This window comes from Aristolochia californica, unplaced genomic scaffold (genome assembly GCF_029961685.1).
Source record: "Aristolochia californica isolate CCGP_79_NKW_82.1479 unplaced genomic scaffold, dmAriCali1.0.hap1 SCAF_16, whole genome shotgun sequence".
Classification (NCBI taxonomy): domain Eukaryota; kingdom Viridiplantae; phylum Streptophyta; class Magnoliopsida; order Piperales; family Aristolochiaceae; genus Aristolochia; species Aristolochia californica.
In genome coordinates, this window is record NW_027181837.1 from 22,509,349 (window position 1) to 22,532,107 (window position 22,759).

The 22,759-nt window shown below is 41.2% G+C and overlaps 2 protein-coding genes and 1 pseudogene across 4 annotated transcripts in view; 1 reads left to right on the forward strand and 2 right to left on the reverse strand.

Annotated features, from left to right (window-relative positions):
* On the reverse strand, positions 1 to 2,439 carry LOC137953201 (9-cis-epoxycarotenoid dioxygenase NCED2, chloroplastic-like). The gene has a single exon (XM_068800475.1). It carries the CDS (start codon positions 2,248 to 2,250, stop codon positions 403 to 405), a length of 1,848 nt encoding a protein of 615 aa, XP_068656576.1. The 5' UTR covers positions 2,251 to 2,439; the 3' UTR covers positions 1 to 402.
* A 12,941-nt stretch (positions 2,440 to 15,380) lies between these two features.
* Positions 15,381 to 22,759, reverse strand: part of LOC137952839 (uncharacterized) — a 42,451-nt gene continuing 35,072 nt past the window's right edge. For 2 of the 3 annotated variants that reach the window (XM_068799915.1, XM_068799914.1), the window contains exon 31: positions 21,752 to 22,168. In XM_068799915.1, the coding sequence (XP_068656016.1) occupies positions 22,023 to 22,168 (146 nt within the window). In that variant the 3' untranslated portion in view covers positions 21,752 to 22,022. Of the gene's footprint in view, positions 15,423 to 21,751; positions 22,169 to 22,759 lie in introns of those variants that run through there. The other variant, XR_011112325.1, reaches the window with a different exon arrangement.
* LOC137952842 (F-box/kelch-repeat protein At1g30090-like) lies at positions 19,938 to 21,764 on the forward strand (annotated as a pseudogene).

A 22,759-nucleotide genomic window follows, 5' to 3' on the forward strand; every position in this document is an offset into this window, starting at 1 on the left:
TAAAAGGAAAGACTGTACCCTTCATTATTTACAAACTATATAAAGAGAGAATGATACACATCCCTCCATCTGCCAGGTGCTTAAGTACAGACTCTGATTTTCACATATATGATCCAGCAATTGAAACGTACAGAAAGAATAAGGGAGAACGAGCTGAGCTCGATATCTACCTACACCCAAAAGCTACGAGCTCGCTCTCCTTCCTGACACTCTGAACAAGGCAACAAATCTAAACTAAAAAAAGAGAGAAACAACGAAAGGAAGGCCAAATAAGCAGCGGCAGAAAGGAGAGAGGCTCCGGGGACGTATATCTCAACATATCCCTCAGGTAGTCCTCCTCCTTGTGTCTTCATATGATACCAGTATAACTATACCAAATTACCTACCTACAGGCTCCATCGGCTATGCCTGCTTCTCCAGATCCTTCGAACTGATGAAAGTGCCATGGAATCCGTAGGGGACTCTGGACGGCAATTTCACCGACGCCTCCAGCATCATGTCGTGGGCGTTCACTATCAGAAGCTCTGAGTTGCCGTTCTTCTCGTTGTGCTTGAAAGTGAGCACATACCCGTCATCCTCCCTCTCCGAAGAAGGGTCTCTGGACACGAAGTAAGGCTCCCCACCATAGCAACCGTTGCCGTAGATGAACTTCTCCAACTTCCCCGTGAAGAGGTCCACCTTGGCGAATCCCGACACCTTAGGCCACGGCTCCGCGATGGCCAGATAGGCGAAGCGGGTCTTGCGGCCGAGGCGGTTCCGGTTCACCATCCCGGCCTCTAGGTTCACGTGGTGCTCGGGGTCGATGATGGGGCGTCGGGTGGACTTGCCGGTCTTTAGGTTGAGGCGGATCTCGGAGAGCACGCTCTTGAGGTTCTCGTCGGATTCGTTAAAAATGGAGTCGGCGGGGGTCATGCAGGAGCCAATGACCACCACGTGGTCGGGGCCTTCCTCCCAGGCATTCCAGAGATGGAAGCAGAAGCAGTCGGGGACGTCCACCCAGCGCATCGCGGAAGCGTCAGAAGCGTTCTTGGGGAGGACCCCGAAGCGGGACGTCTTCTTCTTATCGTAAACAACGGGGGAACCACCGTTAAGCATCTCCCCGAGTTTGAAGACGACCTGCTGGTCGGGGATTACCACGAACTTCTCGGTGATGGCAAAGTCATGCATCATGGTGGGACCCTCCACTGGGATTTCAATGTCCGGTGATTTGGTCCCATCGGGAGCGAATCGGAAGTACTTGAGGTGAGGCTTCCGGATGACGTCGTAGCTCAGGGCGAAAAGCTCGAGGGATTCGGGGTCGAGCTTTGGGTGGGCGATCATGGCCGAGTTAAGCTGCCCGTCGAAATCATAGCGGCCAACCGTCTGTAGGTCTCCCTCGGGGGTGACGCGGACGTGGTAGGGCAGGTCGTCCTCGGACATGGCGAGTAGGCGGCCGTTGAAGTAGACGAGGCCGGCGTTGGCCACGCCCATGCCGCTATTCGGGTTCACCAGGCCGACGAGACCTCTAGCGTAGAAGAGAAGAAGACGCGCTATCCCGGAGTGACCGTGGAGCTCCCCAATGGCCTTTGGGAAGACGGGTCGACCCAGGGCCCGCTCCTGAACCAGGCGATGAGTCTCGGTGAATCGGCAGGCATAGGAGGCGGACCCCTGCTGGAGCCGCACGGCATGGACCATGCCGTCACCGTCGAAGAGGTGGTGACCGGCGACGGGTTCGTGGAGCGGGTTGGCGCCGTTACGGACGTAGACTCCATCCAACCAGGGAGGAATTCGTCCCCACACGGGGAGGTTCTGCTTTACGGGCTGCTCGTCGACAGGGGCGAAGTTGCCTGAAATCTGTACGGCTGGGTCTGAGGTTTTGGGGAGGGGGTGCTGGCTCTCGAGGCTGGAGATGAAGGCCTGCTCGACGGTGTCCAAGGCCATGGCGGCGGCCTTCTGGAAGATATTCCATTTGGGAGGCGGAGAGGCGGGGGAGGGAGAATGACGGGGGGGCTGAGCGGTGGAGGGCCGTTCTTGTCTGTGAGTGGAGGGAGGAGACGTGGCGGTCGGTTGAGGGGAGCTGGGTTGTTTGAACGGAGTTGTTACCTTGGGCTGGCGGAGGACGGGCGACGAATTCAAGGTGAAACGGATCGTTTTATTAGACGAAGGCGTGGGCTTCAATGCAATGGACTTGCTCCGACGACCCAAATCGATGGTCTCCCGATGTAGATTGGGCAATTGGGATCCGCAGCGGGTTCCATTGGCGGCAGCCATGGGGTGTAGAATCGGGGAGGAGGCACTGAGGCAGAGCAAACACAGGTAATGAACGAAGAAGACGCCGGCAACACTTGGCTATCGTAATTCTTCTCGTTACTGCTGTAGGAAACTGCAACACAACGCGGCCGCAGTGATTGCTCCGTTTTTCCGATTACAATCCGATGACACTTGGAGCAGTAGAGACGGGGCGAGCGATTGGGAAGGCGAGAGGGGGTGGGAAAAGTGACAGAAGCGCAGAGAGAGAGAGAGAGAGAGAGAGAGAAGGGCAGGAGTGCTCTGCGTGGGATTTGAGTTGAAGAGAAATAGAGTGAAATGGGAGAGTATTTATAGAGGAGGTTAGGGAGGTTATGGAGGTCCACCTCGGTTCATTGGAGAAGACCACGTGTTGGATTTGTTGAAAGGGCACTTGAGGATTTTGACGACACTGGATTAAAATAACAGAATCTCTCCTCCTCCCTCCCTCTACACTCTTTATCAACAAGAACAGAGCCCTTTTCCCATTACCATTCCTGCATTCTTTTAGTCCAGTTAAGATTTTAGTGTAATTAGGCCATTGCCACTGAAGCAGAGAGAGAGAGAGAGAGAGAGAGAAACAGGGAGGAGGAGCAGGGCTGCAGTGGTCTGCATAAGGGTGGGATTGTGGGGATCGCGCCTTAATTTAAGAGCTCATACCTCATCGCCATGTGAATGCGATCCATTGCTCCCTCTCTTAATCTTTTGCCTCTGCCACTCCCCACATGTCCCCTAGTCTTCTTCCCTCTCTGCACTCATTCTGGCTTCCATTATTCCCTTATGCTATCTTCAACCTCTTCTTCCTCTTCATCTTTGTTTAACAAAAAGAAAGAAAGAAAGAAAAAATCACGGTGCTTTAGAGTTTTGTTTGAATCTCAAGCTGTGTCAATCACTTTCTGGGCGTAGTGTTTTGGATTTGCGAGTAGCGAGTTCTAGTTAATATCGGGCGGGTCAAAGAAGGAAAAAAATTACGGTGCTTTAGAGTTTTGTTTGAATCTCAAGCTGTGTCAATCACTTTCTGGGCGTAGTGTTTTGGATTTTCAAGTAGCGAGTTCTAGTTAATATCGGGCGGGTCCCGTAAGACTGTTTTTCAACGCGTTTTCTCCGTATCCAAGCACTATCGAATATCGATCGATCTCTCCTCAGGTTCCTTTGAGCCTAGAGGGAGATGGAGATAGCTGTCTCTTTCTTGCTCCTTTTTCTCATGTAGGTAAGCTACTGTTTCAGATACCTTGGTTTCCTTCTCGCTCTCTTCTTCTTCTTCTTCTTCTTCTTCTTCTTCTTCTTCTTCTTCCCATCATCGTCAAGTTCTTTCTTCTGAAGGGGGGGATGGAATTACGAACCAAATAAAGAAACCATCAAAAGATCAACTGGGTCTCTCTAGGGGCTTCACTATGTTTCGACGGAATTGGTAACTGGAATGCTTTGCATTATTTGCTGGTAAAAAAACCAGTTTCTGTATCTATACTCATCAGAACCAGTGAGGAAGGTATAAGAAGGGTCGAAGGCTGTATTTTTTTTTTTTTTAACATTAAAATCAGTTATCTAACTCCCAATCATCGGCCAACAAACGTCTACTCTGTTTCCAGTTTAATATTCAGTAAAGACTAGAGTAATGGGTGTTCAGTCATCGTCCTACTCATTGTCATGGATGACTTGCGATTCCTATTAAACAGTCTTCTATCCCACTTTTTAGTAAAAAGGAAGGGAAAGAGACGAGCCCCGCATCTTCCGCCCATCCCATCGCCTCTCAAAAGCGAACATCTGGCACTATAACTATCTACACACGTGTCTCTGCTATCCCTGTTTCCTCCATTATCTTCTTCCTCGCCTGAAAGAACTTTTTAACTAATGCTCTTAGATTTTCTTTCATTTATTCTATCAAATTCTGCACCAGTTCATCCAATTCCAGTCTCTCTTCTCTCAATTATTTTCAGTTTTAATCGATCCCAATGTGCAGATACAGAAAAACAAAAACAGAGACGATAACGTTCGCTAGGATGATGAGACCTGAGCAAGTGAAAACTCATTATTAACTCGTCTGTTCTCAGTAGTAAACTTCGCTTTCTTCTTTACCGACTATCCAGTACCAGAAGATCCCTTTGCTTTGTAAACCTAAAACTCGAATACATGCATGCATCTTCTTTTCTTCCCTTTCCTTTTGTAGATGGAATGCTGCTACAGGCCAGCAACAACCCAACATCCATTCACTGCAAACGAGAGATGCAAAGAACAGAGAAATGTTGATTATTCAAGTCTGGAAAATCAAATACAGCAGAAAGAAGAAAAGAGAAAAATGCTCAACAACTTTCTCAGAAAAGCTCCATTGTAGTACTGGTTTTACTGTTTTTTTTTGGAATCGTTATAGGGATTGCATGTGAGAAACCCCAAACCACGGAATCAGAGTTACTCGCCGACGAACATGGGTGCTGATCATGTCTTATGTTCTTATTAAACATTGACAATTTGGATGAAGAATCTGGAGAAGTGTTTTCAATTTTCATCCTTTGTAGCAGTCGGCACATGAGATGCATTAATACCCAGCAAATCTCGGAAGAAATCTACCAAGAATGAAAGCATTGGCAGCATTAATGTAAATTATTGATGTTGGGGTTGTTCCACAAGGACCAGCGTCCATTGATGAGAGCTTAAAACATTACAATATTTCAAATATGATCAGCATCACCAGACACGCCACATCTAAATAAAGGGAAATTTTAAATTTTAATTCAAGTTTTCATCGGTTTGCTTATTTTTTTGTTTTTCTTTTTGCACATGGTCCCGTGAATGAATGGGATCCTTTTTATCCCCAGAAGGGTCCCATTCATGGCTCGAATCCCGTAAAATGCCAATTTAGAGACTTAGTAATGGCCACACAAAAGTAAACCACCCCCCCTCCCTCCTCTCATGTGTCTTACACATGCAGGGGGACCGCACGAAAGAGGCCAATCCCAGGTGTTGCTTCTTATTCACCACGTATGCACATGGCGGCACATGGACGTCCCCCATCCTTAGGGCATCCCTAGGAGGATCTTTTGGGATGATTTGGATGCTGAAATTGTAACCACAGTGATTCTCTTATTGATCAATCCTTTAATTAAAGAAAATTTGGGTGGGAAGGTAAGATTGGGTGAATCCAATATCAGCATTTTGAACATACAGTGAGGGACGTGGGGTGGTCCTCCCTACTTTCTTCATCTTTCTTCTTCTTCTTTATTGTGCTCTGTGACAGTGTGACCTGGTTCTTAATATTTTTTATTTTTCCGCACTAGTTCTAAAGGTTTAGAATGTCTCATCGGGAATATTGCCCATGCCGATCAATCATGTGTATCGCATTAAAGATTACCTAACTAACCGTTCTCACCAGACAAAAAAACTACCAACGGCCAACCCATTTCCCAATCCACTCCCCTGTCTCTCTCTTCTCTGACACCTCTTCTCTGGAAACTGAAAATTGAATGGAAGAGGGAGGTGGAGCTACATGGTTCAAGAAATGGGTCAATGCCTTCTAGAGAAGAGGACGGTGGCAGAAGAAGATCACGGTCAATGACTTGTAGACAAAGATAAAGCAATCGCCATTGAAATACCTGCCGGTTCATGAATGAGTACCAGTTGGTGAGAGATCTTCTTCATCTTCTTCCCGCTTTTTCAAGTAATTAAATCAAAAAGGTGTCCATGGACTTTTGTTTATTTTTTCTCCATCAAATCTAGTCGATCGCATGTTGCAGTGATCCTTAAGCAAAAGAAAAGACCAGGACAGGTACTGCATTCTCTGGATTGATAGTCAAATGATGCGAGATTACAAAGGAATATATGGAGATGGAGACAAATTAGAGAGTGGGCAGGCACTTGGAAAGATATTAATTAGTAATCGATCGCCCAACTTTTTCTTCCCAATCCATTCCATGAGCAGTACTGTCTGGTAAGACTAAGAGGCTGTACGTGCTTTGGAGAATAGAGCAGAAAGTGGGTCAAGATGGGAACCTTGTTGCTGTGGTGGTGGTGGTGGTGGAGGTGGTGGTGGTTGTGGTGGTGATTTAGGTAAGAGAGAAGACAGCGGGTTGAAGCCACTAATCTGGAAATGTCTCTGGTTCATTTTTAACGAAGAGTTTTGCACGCTACTCAAAGCAAGATGCACTTAATGGTGCAAGGAGGAGAGAGAGAGAGAGAGAGACCGAGAGAATGAGGAATCTGCCTTTTGACTAGACTTTTTAAACTTGTTCTAACTTGGACGTCTCATGCATCTCTGCCTGCTTTGTGACTTTGTCCAGAATCCTGTATCTGCGTCTGCGATCAACCCATCAATCAGCCATTACCGGAATAACTTTCTCACTCCCATAACTTGCAGATCATACCCTCTTCCTTGTTTTAGTTAATCATTTGATCAATTTAAACTTTTCCTTTTGCACAGCCCCGTCTCCGCTCTGGTGCACTGAACTGATTAACTGATCCAGCTGCTTAATCAGGATTCCCCTGGTATCATATGTACAGTCAAATGGGAAAAAAGGACGATGAGATGAGGAAAAAAAGAAAAAGAAAGAGAAGAGCCGCCACAGGTGGAGGACGGGATCGATCGAACAGCCGACTGATTATCATGTTGGATATGTTTGGCTGATCTTGACAACTCTCGACGTCAAGGAATCTCTTCATTGGTTTGGCATGCATGTGATGTAATGCATTAAAATCTGTCATATTCTATCTCTCCAAACTCTGAGACTAATTTTACTTAAAAGTGGGAGGAAGAGCAATATCAAAATCTGCCGTAACGAAAAAGACAAGTGCCAACATGTATCATCATCTTCAAATTCAAACTTCTTCAACTAAGATGCTCTCGTGAACCAGCTACAGGTACCGGGAACAGCATATTCAGTGTGGTGAATGAGATTTCGATCCAAGTTCTTACCATCCCAAACAGTCAGTCTTGCATGCCCTTGTTCTTAGTGCGGATTACATATATTTTTCTTTACAGTAGTACCAAGTCTGTGGGTAGCTATTGTCGTTTGTCTTTTCCATCCTTGCCTGGTACTGACGATCCTCAAAAGCTGTGGGACTGTCTGCAGACACATGTCATCTACTGCCTTGCAGACGCAGAGGTTCCTTCATACAACTCCGAAATTTCAAAGCTAAATGGCCGCACTATGAAGGTTGCTTAATTTTGCATTATCTGTTTCTGAAACTGTGAAGATAAGACCGAAAAGGAAGAGAAAAACGGAGAAGAGAAGAAAGAAGATGGAAAAGGCTGATCATGAGTGAGGTTTCTTTACGACTGATACGTTTTCGCTACAGGACCGATGGAAAGAATGTTAAAGGCAGGGGAGGGCCCAGTGTTTGTCGGTAACGTTGTCGGACGTGTGGGACCACAAGGTGGGCGGTCCGGTGGGGACTGATTTTTAAAGGCTGGTCCGACATGCCACCGCATCTTATAATTGCCATCACTGCAGAACGATTGATACCTACGTTCTCTTCTACAACAGAGACCAAATTGACGCTACCTCTGTTTTACGTCTTAATTTGTTCATATTTATATGAAAATGACAAAAAAAAAACCCGTTAATTACTCCTCTCATCCACAAATGCACAAACCAGCATAGATATTTTCGATCATTTTTCGAGTTTTTTCTTTTGTCTAACGAGAGAGATGTGAATAGGGCCTGCGATTTCTGGTTTGTCGTCTCTTGTACCGCCGCCATGGATTGATCAAACCTGTCTTTCAGCTTCCTCCTCAGTTTAGATTTTTTCTTTCGTTTCTCTTCTTTTCGCAGGAAAAATACAAAATAACCAGAAAGGTAATATCAGTGCTGTTATAGTGTTACGACTCGATTCTTTTTTCCATGCCCAGAACTGTCTGCTAATGTTCTGATAATCTTTGCATATTCTTGGACAAGTAAAAAAAAAAAAAAAAAAAACCCTTAAAAAATCTTGAATATTAAGAAAGTGTGGTGAGTCATGAGTGATAATTTAATAGTAATGAATGCAGAGATCGGTCCATTTAGGCAACGGAGGATGAGACTTGTCGGTCTGAGAAATGAACTCCCTGGAGTTTAATGATGGAAAAAGAAAGCTCCTGAGAGGAGCCTCCACCTGATGCAGACACTTGTCAGCCAAGTGTCTCTCATCGGGAGAGATTGAAATTGGACTTTAGTACGTGGAAGATAAAGATTAATTTAGATTAGTGAAAGCTTCTTAGGGGAAGTTTCGTTTGGTGTTTGGAAACGTGGAAGTGGAAGAAGAAGAAGAAGAAGAAGTCGACGAAGAAAGAAGGGAATGTTTGTCTGATATTTGAAACGTGAAATGAGGAGCGTCGCTGTCTATTCGATGAGAGGGAGAGTGGAAAGTTCGTTGGGGGAAAGAAGGAAGAGTGGAGGCTGGTGAAGTGAATGGATGGAATGATTGAGGGAATTGGAGTGAACCGATGAGAAGAAGCCATGTGTGCGACAATTATACAGCAAGACGGCGGAAGAGACGAGTTGGACTCGGCCACGCGTACCCCCTTTCGTGGGGCCGAGTTTGATGAGTGACACCGACCGACCTTTTCGTATCGTCTGAATCGGGGCATTAAGGAATGAATCAAGGATCTTTCGTCTCTTACTCCGTTATCTTCCATTCAAAAACCACAATTAAAAAACGAGTCCTTTTCTGGTTTTTCTGCGACAACGGGGGCGAATTTTTCTTTCTTTCTTTCTTTTTTCTAGTCTAAAGAACCAACACCGTGTTGCCCAACCGACCACGTCTTCTTCTCCCTCTCCTTCTTCTTCATCGGCTTTCACTTTCTCTGTGTTAGTCAAGTCAATTGCAATGGAATCTCACTCCAACGGCAAGCGCACTGGTGTTTTCTTTCCCTAGTTTTTGGTTGGATTCGAGTACTCGACTCCACTCAGTCCATACCAAACTCCCTTGCAACTTTTATCTTTTCTCCCTCTCACTGCATTTTGACACATGAATTCTTCATCCTCCTGCAGGGGAACAACAGGAACCAACCAAGGTGGCCACCTCTGTTTCCTACTTTGGATATATTCCAGATAATTTAAAACTCCCTTCTCAATATTTTTCACCCGTTCTCATCATCATGACCAATTCTTTCCTAAGTTCTTTCCGTGTTCCTTTGTTTCTTCTTCTTTGTTGGAGTACTACTGTCCCACCTTGACAAGTATCCAATGCCATTGCAAGCATTAAGACTCAACCTGATGTCCAAAAATGATCACTATTGCCTTGTCCACCACTACCATTCTTGTTACCGTTATTGTTGGAAACAAAAGTGGGAAAACAACTCAAAGAAAGCTATTCAAAGAACACTTTACATATTTGATCGGGATGATTAAATTTTGGAATTCCTTTCACCATATTCTTCTCTCCCAAGTCTCCAATTCTTCCAAAGTTTAGATGACCAAATTTCATGTCTCAAATCCATGATGGATTTTTCACACAAACCTGTAAACACATTGCTCCAATGTTCTTCATATCAATTATAAACATTTGATTTTTTGTCATTGTGACCTTAGCCATAAGATTGACTTATCAATCTCTATGCTAAAGATAGCGATCTTCCATGTCGATTTTGTAGCCACTCTCCAATGTTGCCCAATAGTCAAAATATTATTTTTCATCTTGAGAATGTAATAAATATTATGAAGAATTTTATGGCCACCACCTTTTATTTTAAATAAGTTAGTATTTTTTTCCTTTAATTTCCGCCTTTGTATTGTCACCAAAGCGAACATGGCCTGTTACGTTATTATCAAATTCTACAAATTTGTTTCTATCATATGTCATGTGGTTGCTAGTGCCATTATCAAAGTACCATATACTATTTTCTCTCATGTGTTCATCGTTTAGTGAAAGAAATAGTGTAGGCTCTTCAACATCTGTCTTGTGCTCAATCAAGTTTGACTCTTCATATACGTTCTTAGATTGATACTCCCATGAATAATATCAAAATTTCCCACAAGAATAGCATTTAATTTTAGATTTGTCAATTTTTACCTCATTATTTCTCCAATGGTTGCCTCCATTGTTACCTTTTCCTCTTCCTCTTCTATGACCTCTTTGAAAAGTTTGGTTTCTATTCTCAAAAATAGAGTTTTGCACATCATTTCTTCTTCCTTGATCACGTCCACATCTACAACCTCTACCACGATTTCTTCTACCTTTCGAAGTGCTTTCACCTTTAGATTTGATAGATAACTTTGCTTGCCAGGTTTGCTCAACTTGTTCTTATTTGCCTCAATTTATTCTCTCTTCATAGGCTTGTAATGACCCATTTAATTCATCAATGGACATGATTTTCAACTCTTTAGACTCTTCAATAGCTACCACCACATGATTGAATTTTGAGTTGAGGGAACATAAAATCTTTGTAAAACACAAACATTTCAATATTTTCTCCTAGCATCTTCATTTGATTCACCACCGCCAAGACTCTTGTGAAGAAATCTAAGATACACTAGCTATCCTTCATCAAAAGTAATTCAAGCTTAGCCCTTAGAGTTTGAAGACATACCTTTTAAACTTTGTCAATTCCCATGATAGATTTTTGAAGAGTATTCCGTGCTTGTTTGGATTTGGTGTCACTAGTAACATTCACAAACATGTCATCATTCAACTCTTGATGAATGACGGTAAGTGCACATTGATCTTTCTTTTTCTTTTTCTCCAAAACTTCCTTTTTCATTTATTGGCAAAGCTGCTTCATTTTATAGTTCTTCAAAACCTTTCTCAACGGTCTCCTATAATCCTTAAGAACCAAGGATAACCTTCATTTGGATTTCTCAACTCTCATAGTTAGTTTTAGATAATTGTGAATGTTGGAAAGAAAATGATGCTCCATTTGAACTCATTCTCTCAACCTCACTCTTGATACGACTTTGATGGAAGCAAAAGTGGGCAAGTAACTCAAAGAAAGAGAAAGGAAGAAGTAAGACAAAAGATAAAATGAATTATTGATTCAATTGCTTGCATTTTCAAAGGTTTAGTACATGGGTATTTATACCACTCAAAAGATAATTCAAAATTTAATGAATTGTAACCAAATACATTTTCTAGATGCATCTAAAAAAATATCAAACAAAGAATACCCTACTTTTTTTCCTTCAAAGTCTCATCACCAGTGACCATTTGATTCCAGTCAATTTATGTCATGTTTGATATCCAACATTTATAACCTGACAACAATGTTGCATTATACTGTGAAAGAAGAATAAAAAAACAGGAAGAAGATGTTGAAATGATGATTTTCTCCCTTTTGTCCTCTTTTCAACCGATTGGAATGATAGACAGGCGGAGGGCTTGCAACCAATGGAGCATGACAACTGACAAGGCATGTTGGGATACTATATCATTTTACACCTGGACGGACTGGAGATGATCAAAGAGTGCACATAATTGAAGGCATGGTTCGTTCTATATCTTCTTGTCCAGAAGGAGAGTCGTGCTGCATGTGGCTCTGCTGTAGATTCACAAGGCCAGGACAAACGGGTGTCTGGTACTATTTATCTCTACTTCTCTGCCAGAACAGAAATGAAAAGCCTCCTCCGGCCTCCCCATTGAAAGGGTACATGGACACTGGGGAAGATGCTAAGGTGGGGCATTCCCGTCTCCTCCGGCCGGCCTCGGGGACTCTTATCAGGTCAGACGGCACTGGTACCTACCAGACAACAGTACCAACTAGGCATTCACGTACTGAAATGCCCTTGGCATATTCCTTTCCCATCACATATCTACATGAAAAGGAGATAGCTAGGCAGTGGAGGATGCAAGTGGAATGGAGAAATGGAGATTGAAGAGGTAAACGGAGAGGATAAGACAGTTGACTGTGGCTCTCTAAATCTAAGCTACAAAGAGGTTAGGTTAGGTTAGGTTAGGTTAGGTTAGGTGAAGAAGAAAGAAATCCCATCAAGCGTGAGTTTGAAGGAGTGGCACTGGGAATGCCGAATGGACATTTTCACATGGCCACTTGAGAAGAAAAGAAAATGGAGCTGCCAGTCCCCAAACCTGAGGAACACAGACACCCAATACGATTCACTACATCCATTATCTCCCACTGGCTTACCTCTGAAGCGGTGACCAGTTACCAAACTCTCCCACTTTTAGGATACATTTTCTCTCCTGTCTTCTCTTCTACTTTTGATAACGAGTACTCTTCTGGTACCTCAAACCGGCCCCTCCAGTTTTCTCTTTTCATCTTTCTTGAGAGGAGTACAGATGCAACCAATTATTGAAACACTTCTGTGAAAAAGGATGAATCTCAATGAAGACTTTTCTTCACTTGTGGGCATTCTTTGCTTTTTTAACTGGCCTGTCTCACCATGAAATCGAAGACCTCAAGAGTTTCGTTTTCTGTGGGCGGAAGCTGGATCACCACCATTTTCCCACCTAAAGCAGATTCAAGATCAGGACCTCCCACCACAGACAAAAAAGGATTCTAGCAGCGTTCATTAAATTCCCTTGAACGACTGATCAAACTATGCACAGCCAAGACTATGAGCTTTACCCACCATGAATAGAGATAAGGATGATAACAAATGATCGCCCACCCAAAGCTTAATTCGGCCATGATCACATCGAGATAGGAGATTTGTTTGGACAGGAAATTTCTGGACCAACAGGTACAAGAGATCTCATCTCATTGGAGATCATCTTCCACTGCCAGTACATATATAGAACCCTAAAAATCCTTAGGTTCCACATACAAACTCATCATAGTGTTTGGGTTGTATTCCGTTTGCTCTCTGGGTCTCAATTAATGGATTCAAATCTGGCCCATCATAAGGTTAAATCCTATTTTTTTTTTTTTTTTTTTTTTTTTGCTACTTATAAACCCAATGTGAAATGCCAATGGATGCTTAAGTTTTTATATTATCATTAATCATAAGATGCTACAAATCAAAATATTTAGTAGAGGAATTGAAGAAGTTTAAAGTCTAGAAGGATTATAAGGGTAACTCGGTTGCCCTTTTGGGATATATAAATAGACTAAGCTGCATTAGTGACATAAAATATACCATTTTATTAAAAAAATTGATTTTTATATAACATGAACAAGTACATTGCTAAGAGTTTAATCAAACTTGAATTCTTAGTTTCTAAACCAAGTTATGTGTAAGGGCCTAAATGAACACAAGCTTGTGTTTATGCAACATGTTTAGTACTTTTTGGATCTTTATTTATCCATAATTGCCTCATCAAATGCAAACTAGAGATCAAATATGTTTTCTATTAAATCCTAAAGAGCTAGATTTTTTTTGTAATTAGAGCCTGGTAAATTATCCTAGACCAAGGGGATAAAAAAAAAAAAAAAACACCCCTCATCCAAGGCATTATCGTTATTAAAAAAAAAAAAAAAAGATGGAGGAGAAGATATCGTTATTAAAAATGACATCATTGTAGGTAAAACCTCAAACAATCTGGGTTCAATTAGACTCGATCACCTTTCAAATGGGCGATAATTTATTTTATAAATTTTGTAGTAATTAAATTTATTTCAAAAGAAAAAGGAGAACAAAAATTTCTAAACTAAAATATAGTTTCTAGATTTTTCTTTATGTGTATAAAATAGTTGATATTAATGTATCAATTAATAATAAAAAAACCAGTGATCAAAACTGTGAGCCCAACATACAATGGCACTAGATATCAAGTATGTTTAGTACCATAAGCCTGTAAATTCTACTAATTAAATTAGTTTTAAGCCAAAAGAGTTTTCAAAACTAAAACGATAATGAGGTTATGTAGGTTGTAAAACTTGTTTTTTCTAACACACGGTAGTTTCGTGCCACTAGCTTTTCAACCACAACACGATTGTAATAGAGTAAAACTAACCTATCGTACGATAGTCTAATTAAATTAGTTGATATAAAGTATGTTTAGTACCATAAGCCTGTAAATTCTACTAATTAAATTAGTATTAAGCAAAAGAGTTTTCAAAGCTAAAATGATAATAAGGTTCTATAGGTTGTAAAACTTGTTTTTTCTAACACATGGTAACTTCATGCCACTAGTTTTTCAACCACAACACGATTGTAATAAAATAAAACTAACCTATCGCACGATAGTCTAAATCCTGTTCATGAACCATATTGGTGGCTAAATTGTATTTTACAATGAAATAAACCTAACTAAAGACTTTTACATACCTAACTTTAATTATCTATATAAATAATATTTATGTTCTATGGATATTTTAATTTTTTATTACTTGAAATTATTTTTTTGCAATTTAAATATTTTATGTGACATATTTAAAGTTTTTTAATAATTTAAAATTATTTATAATCATTACAAAGATTGTAAGGGGGGAATTGCGGCTGACGGCGGAGTTTGCTAGCTGGATCTCGTTTGGTACAAAAAACACCAAGATTAAGAACCCAATGCAACACCGCTTGAGCCGCCACTTCACCTTTTCTTTATTTTACGGCGGAAGCTGCCACACCTGCGGGTTGCGGGGGTTGTCTTTTGCGTATTCCCCGGTGGCTGTTCTTCGGATAATCTTCCGCAAGGAGTCGGCGGCTTTAATCAATCGATTTGTGTTTCTCTTTGCTCTTCTGTGTTTGGGAAGGAATTGACTTGAGCTCTTTCTGAAATAGGTCGATAATTGAAGAGTTTTTACGAATGTATTTTGTAAAATTTTTTATTTCCTATTGAATAATACATAAAAGGGAACATATCCCGTTTAAAATCAATACAGATTTGTTATTTTCGGATCTTCAATACTCCCCCTCAAATTGGAGTGTATGTCAATGATACCAAATAATGCCTCAAATTGGGATGATCTCAACACCTTAGTAAATAAGTCTGTAGTTTCGTCGTTAGTTTGTATGTGGGCTTTCTTAATTATCCTACTTGAATCTTTTCATGAACTAAGTGATAATCAAATTTACTGTGCTTGGTTCGCTCATGAAATACCGGATTTGAAGCGATATGTAGAACAGCTTCGCTATCACAATACAACATGGCTGGCTGAGTATGTACGATTTTCAAGTCTTTCAAAATTTTCTTTAACCAGGTAATTTTGCAACATATAGTAACCATAGAACGATATTCTGACTCGACAATTGATTGAGTCACCGTTGTTTGCTTCTTTGTTTTCCATGAAATGGGTGATTGTCCAAGAAATATATAATACCCTGTTATTGACCTTTTTGTGTCCTTGCAGCGAGCCCAATCTGCATCACAAAATACATTTAATTGGAGTGTTATTGTAGAGGATAATAGAATACCTTGTCTTGGAGTTTATTTCAGGTATCGAAGAACTCTATGTGTTACTTCAAGGTGTGGTGTATGTGGTTTTTCAATAAATTAGCTTAGAAAATGGTCAAGTAGATCAATCTTCCTATAAAACGCATGTATGATGAAGAATCATTTAAGAGTTCACCATCGGATTATGTAAGAGCCAAGTTTTGCTCCATTGGGAACCTTGTAGGTTTTGCTCCTAGAAATCCAACATATTTTAATATCTCTAAAACATATTTCCTTTGGGAAAGGGAAATCCCCAAAAAAGACCTTACTACTTCTATGCCCAATAAATATTTGAACTTAGCAAGATCCTTAAGTTGAAACTGCTTGGATAATAACTATTTCATATCTTTAATATGTTGCAGACTGTTATCTGTCAAAATCACGTCATAAATATACACAAGTATTGTTGTAAAACTGCTTTTGTGAGATTGAACGAATAAATAATAATTTGCGTTTGACTGATGAAACCCAGCAGTCTCGAGGGTTGTTAAAAATTTTAAAAACCACTGTTTAAAAGTTTGTTTCAAGCCGTATAGGGACTTGTTTAGTTTGCATACTCGAGTCTCCCCCTTTTGTCCAAAACCGAACATATAGACATTTTCATCAAGATCACCATGTAAGAACGTATTGTTGACATCCTTGAATAGCAGAAACACGCAGTAGGACACGTACAGTAACAAGTTTGGCAACTGGGGCGAAAGTCTTTGGATAGTCAAGTTTTTCAATCTTTTTGTATCCTTTGGCGACTAGGCGAGCTTTGTAACGCTCAATGATGCTATCAGATTTGAGCTTGACTTTGTATACCCATTTACATCCAATGAGTTTCTTGCCAAGTGAAAGAGAGATGAGTATTCATGTATGGTTAGCTTGGAGGGCTTGAATTTCATCATGCATTGTTTATCACCATTTAGGATCTCACATGGCCTGTAAGAAACTAGTTGGTTCTTTTGTAATGGTTAATAAAAACTTTATGAGTTGGGGATAACCGGGCATAAGGTGTACCTGATGTGGTGACCACATTGGAGGCAAAAGATTGTTCAGGTCGTGATGGTAGAGTCACTTCCACATGAAAATCCTGAAGAAAATCGGGTCGCTTAATTGGTCTGGTAGAGAGGCGACGAGCAGGAGGTAGTATGGGAGTGGGAGAAGGTATTTGGAGGGAAGAAGTATGATCAACATTTGCAACATCAAGACTTGTTGACAGAGGAGGTGTGTCTAATAGAGGGTTAATATAAGATATGTCTAGTAGAGAGTCATCATAAAAAGCAGATATTATAGGAGGAGAAAACATGACTCTTATTTGTAGTGAAAAGATGTTTAAGAGGGAATTCCTTTTCAAATAAAGTAATATCTCGGGAGATAAATACTCTATTGAGTTGAAGATCATAAACCCTATATCCCTTTTGTCCATAAGGGTACCTAAGAAAAATGCAACGGATGGTACGCACATCAAATTTGGATGACTTGTGGGCGTGAGAGGAGGCAAAACATAAACATAAAAAAATTCGTAAATGGGAGTAAGTGGGGAGTGTTTTACCTTGTAAGCCTGGGATAAGTGTCTGATTTATGAGATAAGTAGTCGTTAAAACAACATCCCCCCAAAATCATTTAGGAAGATGAGTTTGAAAAAATAAGGTTTGGGCCATATTTAGTAGGTGTCGATGTTTGCGTTCAGCTACCTCATTTTGTTACAAGGTGTGAACACAATTTGTTTAGTGAACAATGCCTTTGGACAAATAGTAAGTGGCAAGGGTGAATTTATGGTCATTATCACTATACACAACTTTCACCTTGGAAGCAAATTGGGTTTCTACTATACTAATGAAATTAGTCAGGTGAGTTTGAGTTTCAAATTTGTGATGCATCAAATTAATCCAAATACATCTAGTAAAGTCATCAACAATAGTAAAAAAAATATTGGGTCCCAGAATAGATGCAATATGGTAACCCCCCTAGATATCAACATGCAATTTTTCAAAAGATGATATGCTCAAAGGAAATGACAATCTAGTTTTAGCCAAGGGGCAAACTAGACAATTGTTTGAACTACAAGAGTTTTTATTCAAAAAAGGAAAAGAGACAGATACTTTATTTGATGGATGCCTGAGACGTTGATGCCAAATACCAGATGAAGAATGTACAGAATAACATGATGATGGTTGTGGATGATCAATGTAATAAAGACCCTACCATCCAGTTCTCGTCTCAATCATCTTCCCTGAGCGTAGGTCTTATATGACACAAAAATGGGTAAGGAACATGGTGATACAAAGATAATGATGAAGGAACTTGCTGATGGAAATAAAGTTTAATTGAAAAATTGGGACACATAAAACATTGTAAAGAGCCAAACTAGAAGAGCAAACGACTTAACCAACATGTGTAACATTAGCATGAGAACCATCTGGTAATTCCACTATTTTGTTCGTAACAGCTCTCCAAGACGTAAGCAATGTATGCCAACAAACAATATGGTCAGTGGCTCCACTATCTAGAATCCATGTGACTTACTTATTGGGAAAAGAGAAGTAAAGGGTTTTACCTGAAAGTTCGTCATTAGTGGAGGAGTTACCCATATGATTTGCCATAGATGACATGTAATAACTGAGCATTTGTAATATTTGTTGGCATTGTTCCTGAGTAAAAGGAAAGGAGTTAGAGATGTTCTTCTTCTCTGTGGACTTAGTTGATTATGCAAACTTGAGTTTTCGACGGTAATCAACAGTGTAACCCTTCAAACCGCAATAAGTGTATTTTAAATGTGCCCGACAATTTTCAGCATTGTGACCATCTTTGTAACATTTTGTACAGGTGGAGGGGCCACCTTTCTTGCTTGAATTTCTAACAGCAAAAGCTATTAGCTCTGGTTGAATGTACTCCATTTATCAGATACATCTTTCTATCGTTCATGTCTTAGCACTGGAGAATAAACCTTGCCAATCTTAGGCAAAGGGTCTATTGTCAATATCTGCCCACGTCTGGTAGTAAAGGATCCACTTAATCCCATGAGAAAACTTAATGATTTTCTGTGTTTCTTGATAAGATAGTTCTTCTTTCATAGAGCTTCAATGACAGTGTGAGATAGGACAAAGAGAATCTCTCTCATCCTAGAGTCCTTTGAGTTTGGTAAAAAATGAACTAACAGACATATTATTATGTACACAATAATGTATTTATTTCTCAATGTGAAATAATTGAACGATGTTTACTTGATAAAAACGATCGCACAGTTCATTTCAAACTGCTTGTGCTCCATCACAATAGAATACGTTTGCTACAATATCTCTGGAGATCAAACTCAATAACCAAGTTTTGATAAGGTTATCACAGCGAATCCACTATTGTAATTCATTGCTGTAAAGATCCATTAATAAAACCAAATTTATTTTTGACGGTGAGGGTCAACGTCATAGAATAACGCCATGCGCGATAATTCTCCCCACTGAGAAGTTGTACTACAAGAACTAACCCAGGCTAATCTGAATGGTGAAGATACAACGGGTGATTGAGATTAGCAAAGTTAGATGTCATACTAGCAATATCCTTGTTGGAATGTAATGTCTGCAATGACTTTTTTTGTTCTTGGGCGAAGTGATCTTGGCGTCGCAAGGCTAGATGACAATGCATTGGTGTGCACAGATTAGTGCTCGGGCTGTGAGGAAAACTCCTCGACGACTGTGCACTAGAGGGGAGCATTGCCCCGAACTTTAATTCGAGCTGCGAAGGTTGTCTTGGGCAAGAGAAGACATCGGCACTGTTTGCGAGCGTTGTCAGTGCGCCAGGTAAGACGTTGGAGCATGAACGTCAATGTGCCAAGAAGAGAGCTTTGTGCGGTAGAGGACGGCCGAAAGGGTCAACGACGAGATGGCGCTAAGAGGTCAAAAGATTCAACGGCGAATCCATAACGCGAGTGAAGCCAAAAAGTGCAACGACAATGGTAGTCAAGAGGGTGAAACCTCGATACTGTCGTCGTTGGATCTGGGAGAGACCTTTGCCGAAGAATAAAGAGAGTTTTGGTCACGTCTCTCGACAATCAACATAGATATGTGTCTAACAAGATTTGGACCTCAACGAAAACGTTATTAGAATTAGAAGCAACAACAAGACGAATGGGAAAAAAAATGGAACAATTTCAAGATCATCGCTCTGATACCATGAAGAATACATATCAAGGAACGTATCCCATTTGAAATCAAATTTCAAATCAGTTATTTTTTTATGGTAAGACCCCTTTATATAAATTTGTTTTTTAATAGGAGGAAGAAAGGATAGGACAAGATGAGGTGATGTAATTGGGGTTCCTCATCCTATTGGTTTTTCTTCTTGCTCCTTAAAGCTGCGTTTGGAGTCTGCTGCATAGTGGAAAACAAGGTTTAAGGACAAGGATGCCTTTTGCCTGCAATGACGAAAGAAGTGCTTGAAGACAAAAGGAATTTGTGTGAAGGGAGCATTTTTACTCAGAATCTCCTCATATTAGAGGCAAGGAGAAGAGGAATTTTTTGGTTTCTTCGAATTCGAAGCAAGAGAGAAGAAATTGAATTTCGTTTTCTTAAGACGAGAGCTGTATTGGCTTCTTGGGGTTTTACATTAACAGGGTGATGCAGCGGGTTAGAGTTTCATCCTACCAAGCTCCTGTGCACAAACTAGGAGACTCGAAAATAACTCTTTCGCCCAAATTTAGGGTAGCAGTGACAGCAAGTCAGTGGTCAGAGCCGGAAGAATCTATCGGCAGAGTACTGCCGTCACTGATTCCTGGCCTTCCCGATGACATTGCCATGAACTGCCTTCTTCGTCTACCCATCGAGAGCCACCCCGCATGTCGAGCCGTCTGCCGGCGTTGGCATTTTCTGCTCGCGACAAAAGAGAGATTTTTCACTCGGAGGGACCTTGGCTTCCGGAACCCTGGCTCTTCATCTTCGCGTTCCACAAACGGTCAGGGAAGATGCAGTGGCATGTTCTGGACCTCACCTGCTTATCTAGTTGGCACACGATTCCGGCCATGCCCTGCAAAGATCGAGTCTACCCTCATGGATTCGGATGTGTTGCCAATTCCCAGGAAGGAGCCCTGTATGCGTGCGGGGGAATGGTCTCGGATGTCGACTGCCCCCTTGACTTGGTTCTCAAGTACGAGATGCATAAAAATCGGTGGACCGTGATGAACCGAATGCTGACGGCGCGCTCCTTCTTTGCGGCGAGAGCAATCGATGGCTTCATCTACGCCGCCGGGGGAAATAGCTGCAGTCTCTTTGAACTCGAATCCGCAGAGGTTATCGACCTCGCCGAAGAAAATTGGCAACCCATTGCTAGTATGGGGGTCAATATGGCATTCTACGACGCCGCGGTTCTCGACGGGAAGCTGTTGGTGACGGAAGGGTGGGTTTGGCCTTTCTTTCCCAGAGGACAAGTTTACGACCCGAAGACCAACAGTTGGGAGAGCATGGCTGTAGGTTTGCGAGAGGGTTGGATAGGATCGAGTGTGGTGGTTTACGGCCATCTCTTCGTGGTTCCCGACCACGAGAGGAGACTCAAGGTGTATTATAGCGACACTGATGCGTGGGACACAGTTGAAGGCCCTCCTGTGCCAGAGCAGATCTCCAAGCCTTTTTCTGTGAATGCCTGTGATTTTAGGATCTACATTGTTGGGCGAAATCTCCACGTTGCTATCGGGCAAATTCAGAGGCAAAGATTGGTTTCATTAGGAAGCGACGGCAAGCGAAGGTGGACCTTCTCTGTGGGATGGCAAGCTATTGCTGCGCCAGAATCTTTTCAAGACTTGACTCCCTCCAGTTCTCAGATCCTGTATGCTTAATTCTCCCTGTTTTGTTTATAACAGAAGAATCAAAAACTAAAACTGTCTAGAAGTTGACATGGTTGTATTTGTAACTTGTAAAAGGGTTGAATGGGTGTATCTGTTCAGTTGTGGAACTGATGTCAGTTTGGACCTTGTTTTGTTTATAACAGAAGCAAAAACTAGGACTGTCTAGAAGTTGACATGGTTGTATTTGTAACTTGTAAAAGGGTTGAATGGGTGTATCTGTTCAGTTGTGGAACTGATGTCAGTTTGGACCTTGTTTTGTTTATAACAGAAGCAAAAACTAGGACTGTCTAGAAGTTGACATGGTTGTATTTGTAACTTGTAAAAGGGTTGAATGGGTGTATCTGTTCAGTTGTTGAACTGATGTCAGTTTGGACCCTGTTTTGTTTATAACAGAAGAAGCAAAAACTAGGACTGTCTTGAAGTTGACAAGGGTGTATCTGTTTAGTTGTTGAACTGATGTCAGTTTGGCTTCCTTCTTAATCAGGTAAAAACTTCCAAGTTGCTTTCCCTTGCCATGAGAAGGCGTAAAACCAACTTCAAAATCCCCTACCCAGCGTTCTGGCATCAACTATACAAGGCATAAAGTGAGATGACCAACCCTGAATTATGAGATCAATTTTTTTAGAAAGCATGCTTACCTGCAGCAAGCGTGTGCCTAATTTACAGCTATGTGTAACGAAAGAACCATTCTCACTTTAGCATCCACTATTTAATCCAGTTGGCCGCCTTCATATTCTGCACCTATGATATCTTGACCCTCATCATCATCCTGAAAACTGGGCGCCACTTCTTCTTCAGAGGCATATACTTGAGAACTCACGACCTGACCATGCAAGTCCTTGTGCTTTAAATTGCCTGCAAGAGTAGAATAGATGGAAGGTCATCTTGTGTGTGTCAGTGACGCACCCTAACTAACCAGTCATTCTCATTGGTTAGTGCAGGTAAAACATTGCACCATAAAGCTAACAGAAGTAGCTCTATAAACAAAATTTTCTCTTTCCTTTATATAAAGGGTGCAGATACAGGATTGAGCTGAGTAACAGCATCAGTTAGATACAGACACACCCAAACTAATTTTTGCATTTACACTCATCAGTTCAGTGAAGGAATGCAGGAAGAAACCTGCATTGTCAAGTAAATGGATGCAACCGCACAAGCAAATTTGTCTTTTTTCTTTTATATAAAGAGTGCAGATACAGGGATGGGGTTGAGGAACAACATCTGTTAGCTGCAAACATGTTTCTGGTTTCACTTTCGTTTCTATAGTTAATTGTAATAATACTAACAATAAGAATCACTATTTGTATTCATAATAACAAATAATGTAATTTAAAAAAAAAAAGAAACTGATGCAGGAATACTCAGATCCAATTTTCAAGATTTTGTAGTTCATAAATTAATTCACATCTAGAAATATTTCTCGATACAACTTTTGCATGAGAATCA

Coding starts and splice junctions, on each gene's coding strand:
- LOC137953201 (XM_068800475.1), bottom strand. CDS start 2,250: ATGGCTGCCGCCAATGGAACCCGCTGCGGATCCCAATTGCCCAATCTA.